We start from the raw sequence: 19303 nt of genomic DNA on the forward strand, positions 1-19303 counted from the left end.
CAACCTTGAACACACCACGCATTGGGACAGTTGATTGTTATGCGGTCAAACAACTTACCCTTGCACCTGTGAATCACATTCCACCTTTTGAGCTGCAGAATTACAAATGCGCCCCACCCAACCTAAACCGGAAAAGAGGAATAAAAATGTTTATATTGTCAAAGGGTCTCACCAATATGCAGTCAATCAGAAGGATACTGAATATGTACACATTTTTATATGACCAAGAAGGGGTTATACATACAGTTCTAGAATCACAACCGTTTACAGATCAAAGTCCCCCACTCCCTTCAACCATTCTAAAGCTCCATTTGATTGTCAATAAGACAGCAAGAGAGACATCATTACAAACATCATCTTTCTGAAAATCAAATGGAGCTCCAGTGGTAAAGAAGAAAGAAGATGCAGTTTCTATCATCTACTTCCCGAATGAATGTATATACAAGCAGGCCTCTACCAAATATCCAATTATTAGCTACGTGATTATTATTCGATTGGTTCTCTCCTTCACTTAAAAATAAGTGAAATAAACATCTATCCTTCTAACAGAGATTTGAGATTTTGAAGCCCCTCTGCTGAAATGCTTCTTGTCACTCTTGCCCTTCGTACCACCACTGGAGGTGGTGGCTCAGAGTGAAAACTCACTACCACAACCGTGAGATTGTCTGTTGCTCCACGCTTAATTGCTTCCCCAACTACTTCCTTGCAGCATAGCTTCACATCGTTGTGCTCTTGAAGTCTCCTCCGGACAAAATCTACTGCATTTTGGCTCGTAAACACATCCCAGATTCCGTCACTGCCTATGATTAAGAACTCATGTTCTTTGGTTAGTGTCATCAGTTTAAGTTCTGGTTCAGCACTCAAGGGTCCACCCCTTTCACCAATATCTTTCAGTCCTTCAAGGTGCCAATCACCAAGCGCACGGGTGACGGATATCTGACCATTTAGATACCCATCATCAATGTATCCACCCAGGGACTCAATCCTGCTCCTTTCTCTTGTGCAGCATGGCCTGTGATCTTTCGACATTTCTATAGCCACTCCGAGCCGTGACAGCACTGCCCGGCAATCCCCAGCATTTGCCACAAGCAAAGACCTGCCCAGAATAGAATCAATAATGCATGGCACAACGTACGATATTATCATCACAGAAAAAGTTGACTTCACAAATTCACGCTAGCCAAAGAACAGTCATTGGAAAAAAGACCTTCACTTCATTCTTCAAAAAATTTTCCATGAGAGGAAGCAAACAGATGCACCAGTGGAAATGATTCAATAATTCCGAAAGGTGTGAAGGTTTTTGGTTGTCATCATGCTCTTCTTCAATTGATTCAGTTTTTCTCAACTCAGCAATCCACCTTTACATCCTTTTACAGGTTGCACAACTGCAACTCTACTTTATTTAATGGCCATAGATTATTTGATCACATAATTGCATAAGGAATCCCAACTATAAAGAAAGAAAAAATCCAAACAGCACTGAATGATGGGAGAAGCTTACCTCCCAAATATCATCGCTGTAAGTGCAGTTGTGCCAGAAGACAGGGAAGACTCAAGAGAGCATGTCTTTGCGAATTCAGCATCTGTCTCTATAAATGACCTCATAACTACCTTCTCCAGTGCTAAGGGGAAATCAGCGTCCTCGACAATGACCCTTGGCAAGTGGTCACGGACAAACTGCGCTGCAGCATTTCCTCCATGCCCATCAAATACCTGTTATTCAAAACCATTGCTATTTTAGATTCCTAGATCTGAGTCAAACATCTGCATTTTTACTCCTTTAGTCTAGCATTCTTATCTTTTCGACTTTTTCTCTATTTTTTTTCCATGCTTAAAAGTGATTCCATTAAATTACTGTTTGGCAGGTGGATATCAAAAACTGAACCTTCTATTTCAAATCAGAGTGCTAGGGTCTTAGTCATACAAACATATATTTTGCTCCTTTTCCGACAGCTTGTGAAACAACATAGTTCTAAGGCTTGCGCTGATAAAACCACAATTATATTTATTTGCAATGTCAATTTCATGGCTGTCATGTACCTCGTACCAAAAGAAAGGATTAATGAAATGCCTCTACATCCAACTATATTCAGGTTACTTCCATCCTTGGTCACTCCCAAACTAGAACAAGATGCAGCTATCTGATCAACAAGCTATAACACAAAATTACCAAGGACAGAACAAAGGTAGCTAATTCTCATCCACATGATATTTTAGGTTTATCAACTTTTGAATTTCTCTAGATTTCATTTCCTATAAAAGAAAAGGTCTATCAACCTCCAAAACATGCCTAGGAGCAACAAGAAAGTTCCAATTTATTAAAAATTTTAAAGACCCCTTCAACGAAACATTATAGTTTAAACTGACAACTAAAAATTAGAAAAGGAAAACAGAAACCACAGCATTTCTCCCTATGACTTCAGTGTGTGACCCCTAAGCCTGCTATGCATTTCCAAGTAGGCAAGCTATGCTGAATAATCCCGTCAAATTAGTGCCAGAACTGAAAATCTCCATATTTTTGTTTTCATACAAAAGAGTTCATCAAGAAAGAAGGATTCGTGTTCATAATCTAGCAGGAGATCATGCTGAAAAAACAAAAAATGCATGTGACAGATTGAAACAACAGGAACAACACACATTCAACTTAACTAGGGTGAAGAACTTACACCATAGAAGGATATAGCTTCCTCATCAAGCAAATTATGATTGAACTTCTTAGCCAGGTCACTGATGCATATGTGAGTGTCCTCCATATAGGACCGACCCCCAATATCAGACCACTCCCCTGATCGAAGAGCAGGGACAAAGATGGATACCAGGTTCTGTTCTTTGTCTGAAGCCACTTTATCTTCTGAAATGCTTTGCAGCTGGAAGCAAAAACAAGTTATAGGATAAGATTAAGTCCGAAAAGAACAAAGTTACTTTTATTTATTGATGTATTGTTGAAACTAAGTTAACTCATTTTTAAGTGGTACATCATCGGACTAGTTCATAGACAATTTTTTAAGAGAATTAGTCATCGTTCATTTTACTAATCACCAACCAGTATAACATTTGGCTGGAAGAAGGTGCAATCTCAATAAATGAAATAAATACAATTATGCTACGAAAATTCAAGTTACTGAGGAGTAACACAAACCGATCACCAACAGTAAAGAGAAATCTAAGTAAAGTGCCTCAAATAAAACATAATAGTTTACACAGCATGACAGAGACTAAGTCTATGGGTCCATGCAACCCAAGTGCTTGTTCCATGTGACCAAAAGAAAGCCTCAATCGAGAGCCTGTATAAAATATCAAAAGCAGTTCCTAAACTCATCTTTCTCCTGTACTCCCATTTGGACACAGGATTTCTACAACAGTAACCAAAGAGCCTTAAATTGCAACTATTTGAAGTCGAAATTTCCAACAGCATACAAGAATTGATCAAGCTCTGTCGATATAAGGGTTAGCGTGTGATGTATTTAAACAGTTGTTCCCAGGACTCGGAGGAAAACATGCTACCTTATGCTTCCAACCAGTGTAAAACCCTCTAACTTAGCATTTTTAGCTGTATTGAACGCGACCTCAGACAGAGCATAATGGTGAAAAAGAGATTCGGTTTAGCCTCTTTAGCTAAGGCTCTCTTGAGTTGAATTAAGTTAATGTTTCACTGAACTGTGAGATGTCGGCTGAGAGTAAAAAGGAAAAAGTCGAATAAAATATTCAAATAATTGTACTGGGCCTCAATCGATGCCAAGGGCTGCTTAGAGGAAGTTGCACCATCACCTCCTCCAACCACCAGTTAGTTAGAAGTGGCCGTTTAAGATGCTTTGAGAACAAAATTTAATTCCACCAGAAAAGTATAAGGATCTGATTCAATAAAGATGCAACCACAGAATTCAGAAAAGGAAAAAAAAAACCAGGAAGGATGAAGATAGGCTCAACACAATGGGATCAATGAAGTCCAAATTGATAGCCACCAATTAATTGGGAAAGCAAACAGAGTGAGGGAAAAAAAATTTCAAATATAATACATGATTCTTGGTTCTTACTCTGAAAAAAAATAAAAAAGAAAAAGACAATTCCACAATCTCATCAACCTAATCTGAACTGATGAAAAAAAACAATTAGAATGAAGGTAAAGGTTTTGGAAGGGCGCCGCCTTAACCCGGTGTCATTAATGCCTAAAAGGAGTTTAGAATTTCTAACCTCTCCAGCACCTAACCCATACAATCCGACCAATGACTTGTCGGTCCAATTGAATATGAAAGCAACACCAAATAGTCAATTCAGCATAATAAATCACAGATGGTTAGTTTCTCCCACCTGCCAGTAAGCAACTCAAGCTAAACATCCATCTACCAGGAACAGTTCACAAAAATAGGAACGCATCTTAATCACAGATAAAGGAAATAAAATCCTTAAGGCTCCTGAGGAAACTGATGGAAAGAAAAGAAAGGGACAAACTCATATGCTCCCGGACTGTTTTTGGTTTCAGAAGAAACCAATGACCGAAATAGAATACTCCACCTCAACAGAAATCTAAGATTCAAAACTTCAACTTCCATTCTTTTACTGCCCATTTCTCAGCAGCCAAACAGAGCATAAAGGAGGATTGTATGATTCCTTCTCCTCTCGTCTCGCCACACACACAGAAAAAGAAAAGAAAAGAAGGGAATTCTTAACAGAAGAGGAAAAAAAATATATAAGCACAGGAAAGTTAACCTCGGGTTCGTCGCCGAAAAACAGATGAAAAGAAGAGAAAATCGAAAATTGGAACCGGTTTTATGAACAAGCTAAATCCACTTCCAGTTGCATTTCCTACTCTTTCTTGGAAAGCATAAAACAAAAACCTTATCGATCATCATTCGCATAGAAAAAACAGACATCCAGAAACCAATTCCAACCAAATGTGTCTTCCACAAAAGCAAAACAACAAAGTGAAATAAAAATAATCCTATGCTCGCCTGCTTCAATATTCGAATTTTAATTCCTTTCTCTTTTCCATTCTTTTCCGAGCACCCAAACATAACAAAAAACACAAAAAAACCCACATCAACCGTTACTCCCGGAAAGAAAACAAACACTCACAAGCATACTCCCACCAAAGGGGTCTTCAAGAAACGAAAAACTCCAAAAATTCGAACAAACAAATGAATAAAACTCTCACCGGAAATGAATTACCCAACTTGGTGGCATCATGATCACTTAGACTAGAATTCTCCATTTCTTCAGAGACCTGTTCAGAGTCCTTGACACACATGGTGAATCGCTCAAGTTATGAGAAGAAGCAGAGAGACTCTGAAAAAATAATGGGATTGTGGGAGGAAGATTCTCAGAATATGTTGGAAATCTTTCTTGGACAGACAAATGGTGGCTCTCTTTTATAGCTCCTCACAAATGGAAATCTACAGAGTGTTTTACAGAGAAAGAGAGCCGTTAATTCCAGATTTTTTTTCTACGAAATCGTGGCTGAAAATAAGTTTGGTGATACTTTTTTTTTTTTCTTTTATTTATTTATTTATAGTATTATTTTGAAATCTTAGTCATATCCGGCTGCATATTTGAATGACATCATTACCCACTATGTTTTTAAAAAAAAATAAAAAATAAAAATCCATGGTATTCATTTATTTGATTTTATTTTTGTGGGTTGGGATCTGTGATAATCTTTTTAGATCTAAGTATAATTGAATTGATATTTGAAGAAATCCAAGGAGAAATTTCAAATTTCCCTTGATTTTCCTTTTGAATTTACCAAAATTTTGGACTGAAGTCCTGTAATCAAACCGTGGTACAAATCCAATCAATATGATTGTATTGAGACTTCAATCTGAGTTTGAAGCAATGATTATTTGTCTTGAAAGAAAAAGCAAATACGAAGAGGAAAGCTAAGTACAAATAAAATTTGCCCCTTCAATCTAATGCTTTGAATTGATTTTAAATTCATGGGGAAGAAGGTACAAGTACAACCATATATAGCCTTATCTAATAATATCTGAGAAAGGTAGGTGAGCAGATGAGAAAATTCCAAACAGAGATTAAGAAGTTTCAATGATTGCTTTTAATGGACATCTGAAAAACCAATTAAATCAGTGCCCCAATGCCCTTGTGTTTTTACTTTTTACCCATCTACAGCCTGTAAATTTGCAGATTTGTTGTGGAATAAAGAAACCCTTTAAAGGTTCAGAGGCTTGGATTCCCATCCCTTCTTCCCTTCCATTATTTATGCAAGTTGAGGGGTTTGGTATCTTTGGGCATTTTTATTTTTTGATTTTTTATTTTCCAAAGTGATAATGAGGTGTTGTTTGGGGGATGTCATCACCCTGAAAACTGATTAAATTAATGCAATTGCAATTTGCAACAAACAAAGATAAAGAGGGCGATGTGTTTTTAAAAATGTTGGAGAAGAATATCTGGAAGTCCAATCAGTGGATGTTACTATATTTTTAGGGATAATTATTGTGAGCAGGCCTTTGAGAATGAGGTCTTGGGGGCAATCACAGTGCTAGTGTGAATGAAAAGACGTGGGGTGGGGGAGAGTGGGCCAATGAGCAATGCCGTGGAAGACGGTGACCTTAGATTTCTCTCTTTTGCTTTCTACAAAAAAGCTACTCGTCCCATAATCTTCTCTCTCTCTCTCTCTCTCGAAAAATATCTCTCCCTCCCACTTTCTTAGCTCAAGTTTTACTTTGATGGCTTTCTGCAACTCCTCCTCAGCCCTCACAAACCACCACCACCACCTTTTTCTTATATTATTGTTCTTCACTTTGTCTTCTGCCCATCTTCCAAAATTTGGACTGCCTGATAGAAACCCGGCCGAGTTACCTCAACCCCCTCTTCAAGGTGAATCCAATGGGTTAACTCATAAAATACCGTACAAATTAGAAATAAATTGAAGTATATGAGAGTGAGTATACTTTAGAAGTCCATACTAATAGAGGTAGCATTAAAGTATATTTTAAAAATAATTTTGTAAAAATTAAGAATGATTGAACCTGGTTGTTCAGATTTTGAGTTGAGTCGAGTAACCGAGTTACGAGTTAGCAACCATGGCACGTGAAATTAATTGAATAGTGGGAAACCTAAATTGCTGTTAAGATTCCAACTTTGTCTTGGGGTCATTAGAATACAAGGGACCAACCCTACGAATGGGAATACTTTTCTCAATTTTGTATTATTTTGTTATTTATTTGGTGGCAAATCAAAAGGAATCTTTTTTATTTCCTCAATTTGGTAGGAGTAAAGTGACACGTGGTACAGGAAAGACCAACGTGGTGGAGTATGACGTGGCATAATACTATCCGATCAAAGTCACAAGTCACTACAGGTAATGGTGAAGAAGACAGTTGCCTTTTGGCATAAATGCACTCAATGCTTTTGCTCTGTTTAGGTTTTAACCATTGATTCTTGGACATTGTCTCCACACATATATCCCCAACAGCCCCATTAAGAAAATGAAGGGGTGGGGAAACAATTTTTGCTTTCTTTCTTCTAACCAAATCATGGCCTTCTTTTACCAAAGGAAATTCCAATTGTGTGGACCCTATTGATTATAACTGTTTTAATAAGAAAACATTTTCTTCTGGGGCGTGAGAAAATGAAGGCAAGATGCCAAAAGTGGCTTGGTCTAAGCAAATTCGCAACCAAACCTCACCAAAAGCTGAAGATACCCAATAACAAAAGGATAGTGTCTGACCAAAATGATTTCATGGTTGGCTATTAGTATCCACTATCCACCCAGATCGCGACCATGATAAATGACAATGCATTAGATTAAGATAGAATCAATGGCCATCAATCACCCTCTTGTCTCACAATAAATTAATTTTGATGGAAGATGGTGGCCAGAGTCAACTATTTCTGCTGCTGCAGGAGAGTCATCAAATGTGGAGACAAGACCTGTTTTTGAAGCGCTACAAGGCCCAGAACAGGGTGTGAACACGATTCGTGAATGTTTATTTCTGGAAATGAGCTGGCCAAACAAGTAATAATAACCTCTCAGTCTTGAGTCAACAACACGAAAAGTGGTGCGAGAGCCACACATTTTCCACACCATGCCATAGTAAAAAACTGTGGCAACAATAGGAATTTGCGTATTCATCACAAAGTGCTGAACCATGAGTCAAAAGGGGAGAATCAAAAGGGTGGGAAACATCCAATGAAGTGGTGCGTTTTGGTAAAGGTAGCTATATTTTACCTACGTATGGCTATTAAATTGGAGGAACCTTCTCTTAACCTGTCGGACTTGCTTGTCTCATCGGCATATTTTCAAATTCCGAGTTCTAACCTTATCCCAAACTAGCTAAACCTAGACCTAGACCTAGACCTCCCAATCAGTATTCACATGGAGATGAGTGCATTCCATACCATTCACAGTGGGCCAAAATAATTGCGTATCAGTAACGGAGATAATTTCAAGTGATTTAATTCTCCCATCAAATTCTGATGAAATTGAAGGTGTGATAAGCAAGTGTTTTGAGAATCAGAGAAGCATGGGGTTAGAAGGGTTAAGGTGCAGCTGGTGACTAGGTCAAAATTATTTTCTACACGAACACAATACCAGCAGAATTCCATGTGCACAAACATGAGCATGTGCATGCAGTGCAAGCTGTGATAAAGTCCAAACAATGTCTCGTTGTCTCCTCCACATCAAAAGTACATCTGAAAATGGGCTAACCATTCATTGCTGGTGGAAAACAAAGGCCTTCCTGCCCTGTTTCCAGCTGCAAATGGACAAGATTAGCAACCCTGGGTAGTCTGTTGTTCATAGCTGTCCTCAGCCATTGAAGGACACCGTGAGAACCAGGTGCCAACATTCAGGCATTTCCTAGAATTGGAATCACATTCATCCAAAAAGCACTTGACAAATGAGGCAACAAATTCTGTGGAATCCAAAAAAATATAGATCTTCATCCTATTTGTAATCCATATGCCATTGGGCATCTTCAAAAACTCCAACATTTAATTTAAGGAAAAAAGAAAAAGAATCCATCAAAACATTTCAATCTTGAAGCTGTTCAAGATTGCAAAGGTCTACTCTCATATAACCAACCCTCTCAAGCTCCATGATGTTTAACCTTGACACTGACAACTAGAAGCCAAACTTCACATTGCAGTAAAAGCCTTCTTCCCACCTCCACCAGAAGATCCAGCAGGAATCACTTTCAAAACGTTGAACCTTACTGTCTTTGATAGTGGCCTGAATAAGGAAAATATAGAAAGAAACAACATTATGTTCAGTAACAACCAAGTGATCACCACCCTCTAAATCTACTTTTTATTGGAAGGACAAACTGGAGGTAGTTTCAATTGAAGATTTACCTGCACTGGCCAATAATAACATGATCTCCTTCCTTCACACGGAAGCATGGCGATGTGTGAGCAGGAATGTTTGAGTGCCTCTTCTCATATCTGAATGCAGCAAAGAAGAAAAAATGGTCAACTACTTGAAAAGCAAATTCTGGGGAAAGTAAAAATACCCATTCACAACTATAACTGGAGGAACATGCCTTTGGTATTTCTTCACATAGTGAAGGTAGTTCCTTCGAACAATTATGGTCCTCATCATCTTGGCACTATGGCAAGTGCCAGCTAAGATGCGGCCCCTAATAGAAACAGTGCCAGTGAAGGGGCATTTCTTATCAATATAAGTACCTGTTACCAAACAACAATAAAGGGAACAAGTCAGCATCGCTCATGAAGGCAGTTGAAGCTTAGCTAGCCAATTAGAATACTTTTCTGAATTGGTGTCAACTATAATGGCATGAAGTAAATTTGTGAAGCCAAGTAGAGTGGTTTGGCAGGAGGCATATGGTATGATATGAAGCTCAAGCTCAACCTCCTCATTAGGCATGAAATGCTGAAGATGAGCCCAACTTGTCAGCAATTTTTCTCAAATTTTCTTTTGATGGGTAAAAAGCAATATATTAAAACAAGGCACTCCAGCAAAGCACCCCAAGTCAGCAATTTTTCTCAAATAAACTCAGCATATGCCACTTAGCTTGATTCGGAGGAACAAAAAAATTTTGCTTTCCAAATTACAATAGCTCAGTTCCTCCAAATCTCATTACCAACATTACCAACTATTTGTTTCTTAATTCTCTCATCATTTTTTGTTTACCTACCTGGTAGCTGATAAACTGTAATGCTCTACAGATCTTACTAATGCAATGCAACTCAACATAACCAAAAAAAGCCCAACTATCTGGAGCCAACTAGACAAATCCATTTTCATCAGTACGCTCTATCTAGGACCAGATATAATGCACTTTGTTTTTCTCGCATGACTAATGCTTGTCAACCTTTCCATTGTCAGCATATGCCACTTAGCTTGATTCAGAGGAACAAAAAAATTTTGCTTTCCAAATTACAATAGCTCAGTTCCTCCAAATCTCATTACCAACTATTTGTTTCTTAATTCTCTCATCATTTTTTGTTTACCTACCTGGTAGCTGATAAACTGTAATGCTCTACAGATCTTACTAATGCAATGCAACTCAACATAACCAAAAAAAGCCCAACTATCTGGAGCCAACTAGACAAATCCATTTTCATCAGTACTCTATCTAGGACCAGATATAATGCATTTTGTTTTTCTCGCACGACAAATGCTTGTCAACCTTTCCATTGTCTTAATAGCACCTTGGATTTAAACTTACCTCTCCTATGGGTAAATGGCTTCATTGCACATGACAAACCATTGAAGAAGATTTTCCAGGACAATGCCCTCTACTTGTGCTACCACTAACTTCCTATGAATGCATTTGTTTCAAATTCCAACTACTCTTCCCTTGCAAAAATAGATCCTAATAATGCATTTTTTAAAAATCGAATATACATAGAAGAGTCAACTCATCAAATCCACACTCCTTCAGCTAATGGTGTGATATTTGATGACCCAATCTGTGCATAGTCTATGCTTATTATTGAATTAAACAGATACTATGGCAACACACAATACAAGGAGGCAAGATGATAGAACTAGAAATGCATGGATATGAGAATCATATACATGATGGCACTTTGATGATCCAACATGTGTATACTGACTAAATATAATCACATACAACAGATACTATGGAAATACAAAAAGCAAGGAGGTGCACAATCTAGTAGCTCAAGCATTACAGATGTATATGAGCAGTGTTTTAAAAAGCTAAAAGTAGTCTAAGGTGTTTTTGCTACATGAGGCAAGGTGTAAGTCTTGAGATAGAATGGCATGAGGCTCGATTTAAATAAATAATTCTAAACATGATGAGAAAAAAAAAAACTAATAAAATCACATGAAAATTAAGTAATAAGAAACCCATAAAATTCATAATAACAAAATTAATTGTTTTCCATTGTTGATAATATCTGATTTAGTTCCTTTTTTCTTCTCTTCTAAAATCCAACTCTCCCATAGCTTTCATTAAATAATCTTCAGCATTACCATCACTACAATTGTGGTATCCTCCAAGGATCTATAATCATATCAAATTGTTGTATTATCCTCATCATTAGTGTTAATGTCCACTCATTCTGCTTCATCCATCAATTGTAGTGGTATTTTTCATTATTTACTAATAATAAGATAATGATTATATACAAGCTTGGCCGCTATAGTGGCCAAAAATTCCCCAATTTCTTTTTCTCAATCTTCCTTTTCCCTTCCATTTAAAAGATTAATTGAAAGTCAACTGAGGCTAACCAAGGCGCAGAAGGAAGCACTCTAGACCAAGACCGAAGCACACTCCACTAATCCCTCTGTAAACAAAGAGAAAAAGATGCAGATTCCACTTTGAAGTGCCATAAGCTGACAGCTCCAGTTTCTATCGAACCAACAGCTACGGGTTTTTCTAAACTGACTCTAATCTCATGTAAACTGTAGGTATTGAGGAGGTCCCAGTACAAGGTCTAACTGAAGATTGAAACCAATGCAAAACTTATAAAATTTGTATCAAAAGACCCCCACCAAAACTCATTGAATATTAAGGCTTTGAGCCTTTTATAAAATATATATCAAAAAGCCTTTGAATGTTTCAGACTTATGCCTCAACAGCCTCTAGGCTAAGCCTTGACAAGATGAGACTTAAGCCTCAATACCCTAACTGAGGCTATACCCTCACCTAGAGGTGAGCCTCAAGACATAAGTGTTAAAAGTCTTTTAAAACATTGTATATGAAATCATGTACACAAAATGAAGGGATACTAAACACTGGGGACAAACATTAGTTTAATACACAAAACTTTTACAATCAAGAAATGTTGGAACAGGATGCTCAGAAGATACATTAGTGCTCTGAACATTTAGTGAATTCTTTCTATTATTTTACATGTGTCTTGCAATAACTTTGGAATGGCGAAAAATTCCAAGATTCAATGCCACATGTAATAATTTGCTCACAATATAAATGGTTCATTCAACTGAGATTTAGATATCAAAAATTCCAAAGATACTAAAGTATCACTGTCTATAACCAATTCTTTGCTTCTAAACTATGACAACATCAAACTGCTGCAATTTGGAAAATAATTCATAATTTCATTTATAGAAAGATCTTAATAGAAAGGATCTTACTACATTCAAACTAGTGTGAATCTCAATACAAACTCACTGGGAATTATTTTCAGTAACCACATACAACACTCCTCAACCATGAATAAGTTTCCTTTTGAAATATAATAGGTCTTTCTATGTCCATAGAAGCTCTCTTTTTTTAACATTCCGTACAGTTTCCATCATTTTTTCTTTTACATCACTTTCTGCACTTCTTTATTCTATATTTTTATCCATTGACATTAATACATCCATCAATATATCTACATCTGGGGATTTTCACACAATGAGAGAAAAACATTTTAAGCCTACTGCTAAGTGGCAAAATCCCAAAATACACAAAAGAAAGGGCAGAATTTCTGATCCCTTCCCCTCTCTCCTCTCCAAAAAATGTAAAAAGAAAAAGAAACTACTTCCAATTATCTGATTTTACAAAACAAAAAATAAATAAAATAAAAACAAAAACAAAACAGAAGGAAAAACAAATGATAAGATATTGTTGCTAGTGTTCTCCCCGGGACTTTTGACAAGAGTACGGTAATTTAAAAAAATTATTCTTAAATTACCGTAGTAGGAAAAGTAATTCCAAATCTACGACAGTTTTTGCCAGGTAGGAGAGCGAAGTTTGTCAAACTTGAAAATCATCTTTTGAAAAGACGATTTCCATCAAAACAAGTAAAAAAAAATTTAATCCCTCAAAAATCGTATTTTGAAAAGACGATTTCCACCCAACAAAAAAAATTCACAAAATCGTCTTTTCAAAAGACGATTTTAAAAAAAAAAAATTTAATTTTTTTGGAAATCGTCTCTTAAAAAAAAAAATTTCCACCCAAATTTCAATTTAATATATCTTTAATTATCTCTATATTATAAAAACAAATAATACAATTTAATATAAAAAAATATTATAAATCCATTTTAAAATTACAAAATTAATTATACTCATACCATTATTATAAATATATATTATAAAATTAATTAATTTAATTTACTAAATTTAATATAAGATAAATAATATTTATCTATTGTTTTAAGATAAATAATTTTGTTTTTTTTTTAATTTTAAAATTAATTATATTATATAAATTTTAAGATTAAAAATATTAATATTTTTAAGTTAAAATTTCATGTATTATCATAGATCTTATAACCTATTATATTTCATCACATCAATTTGAAGACCATTTGCTACCCTCTCATAGCTAGCCCATAAGTATAGGAGAATCTTACCTATTGCATGTGTTGTTATTTCCACCCATTTAATACTCCACCAATTTGACTGTTATACTCTACTAATTTGACTGTTTGAAACTCAAACGTTAACCACTTATCCTACACACTACACTCATCCTATCTTTTTCCAATCTCTCATACACTATAAATTACCTTCTTCATTCTCATTTTCACCTTCAAACTTCTTCATTCTCATTTTCCCCATCTTCCCCACTTGAAACTTAATTTTTCCCTTATCAGTTTTTCACCTTCCATCACTTCCATCTATATCTCTCGTTCTCTTTGGTAGACTTTTGAGCATATCTCGTCTCTTTTCTTCGATACTCACGCTGCTTATAAGGTAATATTTTTGCTTTATTTTTATTACAAGTTATTTTATAATGTATAATTTGTATTATTATATAAATTTTTAAATTTATTTGGATTATGTAATATTTGTTTGAATAATATTTATTGAAAATTATTATTTTAAATAGATTAAATCATTCAAAAAAATAAAAGATATATTATTTTATTCATATGTAATATTTTTGCCTTTATATCATATTTATTATGTAATGCATGATAGATATTGTTGTTACATGTATTTTTTTTAATTTATTTGATTTATGGTAATTTTGTTAGAATATTATTTGTTGTAAATTATCATTATATAAAGATAAATGAATTAAATCATTCAAAAAATAAAAATGACATTAGTTTATTTAATTAATATGAAATAATAGGATTATTGCTTATGTTTATCAGTTTTATAAAATATTAAAATTTAAATTTAAAAATAAAATATTAGTAAAATGAGAATGAAAAATAATAATAATAGAATAATTATATTTCTATATATTATCTTTTATTTTTTTTGAATGATTTAATCTATTTAAAATAATAATTTCCAATAAATATTATTCAAACAAATATTACATAATCCAAATAAATTTAAAAACTTATATAATAATAAAAACTATACATTATAAAATAACTTGAAATAAAAATAAAGCAAAAATATTACCTTATAAGCAGCGTGAGTGTCAAAGAAAAGAGAGGAGATATGCTCAAAGTCTACCAAAGATGGAAGGTGAAAAACTGATAAGTGAAAAATTGAGTTTCAAGTGGGGAAGATAGGGAAAATGAGAGTGAAGAAGTTTGAAGGTGAATATGGGAATGAAGAAAGTAATTTATAGTGTATGAGAAGTTGGAAAAAGGTAGGATGAGTGTAGTGTGTAGGATAAGTGGTTAAAGTTTGAGTTTCAAATGGAATTGGTGGAGTATAACGGTCAAATTGGTGGAGCAAATTGGAGTATTAAATGGGTGGAAATGACAACAGATGCAATAGGTAAAATTCTCCTATACCTATGGGCTAGCTATGAGAGGGTAGCCAACGGTCTTCTTCAAATTGGTGTGATGGAGCATAATAGGTTATAAGAGCTATGAAAACACATGAAATATTAATTTAAAATATTAATATTTTTATTTTTAAAATTTATATAATATAATTAATTTAAAAATTAAAACAAAACAAAATTATTTATTTTGTAAATAATTATTTAATAAATTAATAACAAATTTGTTTTTCTAAACTCATTTTTTCATATAAATTGATAATAGTTTTTTTTAATTGTAAAGTGAAATAAAAAAAGCAATAGATAAATATTATTTATATTATATTAAATTTAGTAAATTAAATTAATTAATTTTATAATAATTGTATGATTATAATTAATTTTGTAATTATAAAATGGATTTATAATATATTTTTATATTAAATTGTATTATTTGTTTTTATAATATAGAGATAATTAAATATATTAAAATATATTACATTGAAATTTGGGTGGAAATCGTCTATTCAAGAGACGATTTCCACTTAAATAATTTTTTTTTTTAAGAGATGATTTCCAAAAAAAATTAAATTTTTTTTTTTAAATCATCTTTTGAAAAGACAATTTTGTGAATTTTTGTTTGGTGGAAATTGTCTTTTCAAAAGACAATTTTTGAGGAATTAAATTTTTTTTTACTTGTTTTGATGGAAATTGTCTTTTCAAAAGACGATTTCCAAGTTTGACAAACTCCGGTCTCCTACCTGGCAAAAACTGCCGTAGATTTGGAATTACTTTTCTTACTACGGTAATTTAAGAATAATTTTTTTAAATTACCGTACTCTTGTCAAAAGTCCGTTCTCCCCGTGGTGAGGGAACCCACTGGCCTGCTTCATAGGACCAGGAAAAATTATGAATACATTAACCCTCCACCAAGGATAGTGAATTAGGTAGCCCCAGTCAAGCTGCCCATTGGGGAATTCTTCCATGCCTTGTATGTTGCCGAGCTGAGGTTGGATTTGAGTTAACAAACCAAGAATGACTAACTGAATAACTCCAGGATACAGAAGGTTATTTAATCTGGATTCAATTTCATCTAGATTTTATCCCAAATATATCGATCATGCTGTATCATTGCAGAAGACCATGGATTCATTACTTTTTTCTCAGTAAATGTTACAAGCACAGATTCGGGTAATGAAGCATACGCCTCACAAATGCCTAGTTTATGAACCGTATGACACAAAAACATACACACAAGTTAGCCCAATCTGTATACCCTAAGTTGCATCTAAAGTTGTATGCTGCATAAACTTCCAGAACACCACTCTCAATATCAATATCAAAACAATCAATTAGCTTTTTTTTAAAAACGGTATAGCAAGTACACAAACATAGAATGGGGAAACAAAAAATATGATTGATGGTACCTTAGGCAAGTCCACATGTTGGTAAACACAATAAAAATTTGAAATAACGGTTCAATTCAAATGTGTATCAACATGTTTGATAAACTACCAAAATCTCAAGTTGGCAGGTGCAAATTCACAGGTTCCATTCTAGTGAGTGGCCACTTTGTGCAAAAAGTGCCTGAGACCATATCCATCACACTGCTCCCAGAACCCTGATGGATGACCACCAGGGAATGGTCTTTTTTTATTACTATTATTATTATAGAATATTAGATAGCAGTAGAGCACCATAATGTTGAGAAAAATCAATAAATCTGACAAGGAGCCCAAAGCCCTATATAATATTCATAGGAGGACTGTATTTCTGGAACCTGAAGTTCATACAATATACATAAAATATTCAAAGGACTGTAATGACAGGAAGACACAATGAAGAGCACAACCAACTACTTGAAAAATAAATAAACTAAAAAAATTCACTAATTTTCCCCATTATTTCACAATATATGATGATTATGTATTATATCGGTTTAAAAAACGAGTAAGATATCAGCTAAGCACTAGATTGATATACCAAAATGCAAGAATATCAAATTTAGAATTCACAAATTCAAGTAAAATGAATTCAAACCTTCAATAGCGTCTCGGGGTGTCTTAAACCCTAAGCCAATGCTCTTCCAGAACCGGTTTCCACCCTTCCCAGGCCTCTTCCCCTTCGCAGATTTCTTCGAGCTGGATTGTTTTCAGCACGTAGAAAAACGGTAAAAACGAATTAAAAAGGGGAAAAACAATGTCATCCCCAAGGGAAAAAACAAAAACCAATGAGAATGTATTCATAATTTTCTGTTACCATAAAAACACTTTGGGTTGCTTCAGAAATGCCTTCTCGGTCTGCAATAGAAAGAGTCACAAAAACTAGGCTTTTGAGCTGTTTCAAGATATATGTATAAAGGGAGAGTGATAGAAGATCTGAGCTTGACCTGTTCCGCCATGATTGAGAGCGCTGAAGAGAATGCAGCGGTGAGAAGAGGCGAAGAAGCAGAGTTGTTCAGATGCAGAAACCCTAATCCTACTTCCTATATGATGATGAGCTACGCTGGGGCTTTTGTTGTCAGTTTTGGGCCCAAACCCTAGTTCTCAGAAGAGGGTATTCTTCAAGTCGGCCCAAGTTACCGGACCGAAGTCAGGCGAAGATGTCTAGGTCCATCACTCTTTTTTTTTTAATTATTATTATTATTACTATTACTATTATTATTATCCTTTTCAACGAAATTTGAAAGTGAAATCACCAATTTAGTTTTTTTTTTTTAAATAAAAATATTTTAAAAATTAAAAAAAGTGAAGTAAAGAAGATTACTGAAAACAAAAAGAATATAAATATGAACAAAATATAAAGATCACTTTGATTTTATTATAATTTTTAGAAAAATTACTTTTCATTACGTTAAAAGAAAATTTAGTTATAATTTGGTACGATTTTAAAAAGATCATCAATCTTGAAAATAACATTTGTGTGTTTGGTAAAATGAATTATTAAATTGTTCAAAACATGTATAATGGTGAAAGGTATTTTGCTTGTTTTCTTTACTTCCATGTATATAAAAATAGAATTTAATTAAATAAACTATTATATTATTTTCAAAATTAATTTTTAATAATCTTATTTTTCCATTTTAGTTAAATTTAAATAAATAATTTTTATTTGATTTCACTTCCAAAAAATATTATGCAACAATCAACAACAAAATATAATAGTTCAAGGATTTTAAGTCAGTTTTGATAAAAACAAAAAAGGTTAAGTGAATTAACAAGTTTAAATCAAGTAGAGTTTTAGGTTTGACCATTAAAATAAGAAAGAAGTTTAAAGTTTATTTAAAAGGTGTTCAATAAATTCGAAGACTTGGGTGCCTCGAGACTCATCAAATCTTAAGATAAGTTTGTAAGGTGAATCTATTGGGTGTATTTAGGATTAAAGTATTTTTCATGTATTCATTCATACATGATTTTCATAAAAATGAGGTTAATCGTTTATAAATTGTTTGAAACTAAGTTAATCTTTAAAACTTTAGGCAAAACTATTATAAATTAACATACAAAGGTTTATAGATAAATTGTCTAATGTTGGAAAGCTTTGGACCGAAAAAGTGCTTTCTTGGTTAAGGACCGGTCAAGGTACCAAAATGTTTTCTCTCTCTTCTAAAACCTTTGTGTTCATGATAGAGGTACTGTTTTTCCGATCGAGTATCAATTGAGGGATGGTCAAAGTTCATAGAATATCAACAATCACCTATAGTACATTAAATGCCCACCAACTACTAAATTGGTCAAATCGAAGTTTGGTTAGGTAAGACTTATTTCTTCAAAAAAAAAAAAAAAAATGGGGTCCAAGGTTGGGTTGGTTTCCTATAAATTGAGAGTTTGTGTGCAAAATAACTATATTGAATTATTAGTCTACTCTTTTCTCTCTTTCAAAACTCTCAAACCCAAGTCCATTGAATTCTTCATTTGCAAATCATTTGATGCACCCATTTGTTTTCATCCCAATTTTTATTATATTGAACCATTATGGAGCTAGGTTGAGTGTAATTAAATATACCGTTTTTATAAAAGGTTAAGTGTTTAGAGCTTCAAATAAGTGTTAAGTTTAAGAAGATTTGTAAAACCCATTGGGACGATTAAATCTAATTGTACAAATTGAAAGCTTAGTTCGAAGTTTTAGTGGAACTTTTATTCAAAAAGAAGATTGAGGAGAGTGAATGTTAACAAAATTTATCAAACCCCTATAAAACAAGTTTGCATCTCTCTTTTTTCTCTATTTACAT

At 34.0% G+C, this 19303-nt stretch overlaps 2 protein-coding genes across 2 annotated transcripts; both read right to left on the reverse strand.

Moving 5' to 3' along the window:
* Positions 1-137: 137 nt before the first annotated feature.
* Positions 138-5419, reverse strand: LOC117924653 (probable protein phosphatase 2C 27). The gene is made up of 4 exons (XM_034843348.1): positions 5153-5419; positions 2667-2867; positions 1502-1713; positions 138-1096 (listed from the first exon to the last, which is right to left on the reverse strand). The coding sequence occupies exons 1-4, from the start codon at positions 5243-5245 to the stop codon at positions 535-537; spliced, it is 1068 nt and encodes a 355-aa protein (XP_034699239.1). The 5' UTR covers positions 5246-5419; the 3' UTR covers positions 138-534.
* A 3426-nt stretch (positions 5420-8845) lies between these two features.
* LOC117924446 (40S ribosomal protein S11) lies at positions 8846-17568 on the reverse strand. Its single transcript, XM_034843049.1, has 6 exons — positions 17462-17568; positions 17332-17372; positions 17113-17213; positions 9495-9639; positions 9307-9396; positions 8846-9184 (listed from the first exon to the last, which is right to left on the reverse strand). The coding sequence occupies exons 1-6, from the start codon at positions 17471-17473 to the stop codon at positions 9091-9093; spliced, it is 483 nt and encodes a 160-aa protein (XP_034698940.1). The 5' UTR covers positions 17474-17568; the 3' UTR covers positions 8846-9090.
* Positions 17569-19303: the final 1735 nt, after the last annotated feature.

Source organism: Vitis riparia, chromosome 11 (genome assembly GCF_004353265.1).
Source record: "Vitis riparia cultivar Riparia Gloire de Montpellier isolate 1030 chromosome 11, EGFV_Vit.rip_1.0, whole genome shotgun sequence".
Lineage (NCBI taxonomy): Eukaryota > Viridiplantae > Streptophyta > Magnoliopsida > Vitales > Vitaceae > Vitis > Vitis riparia.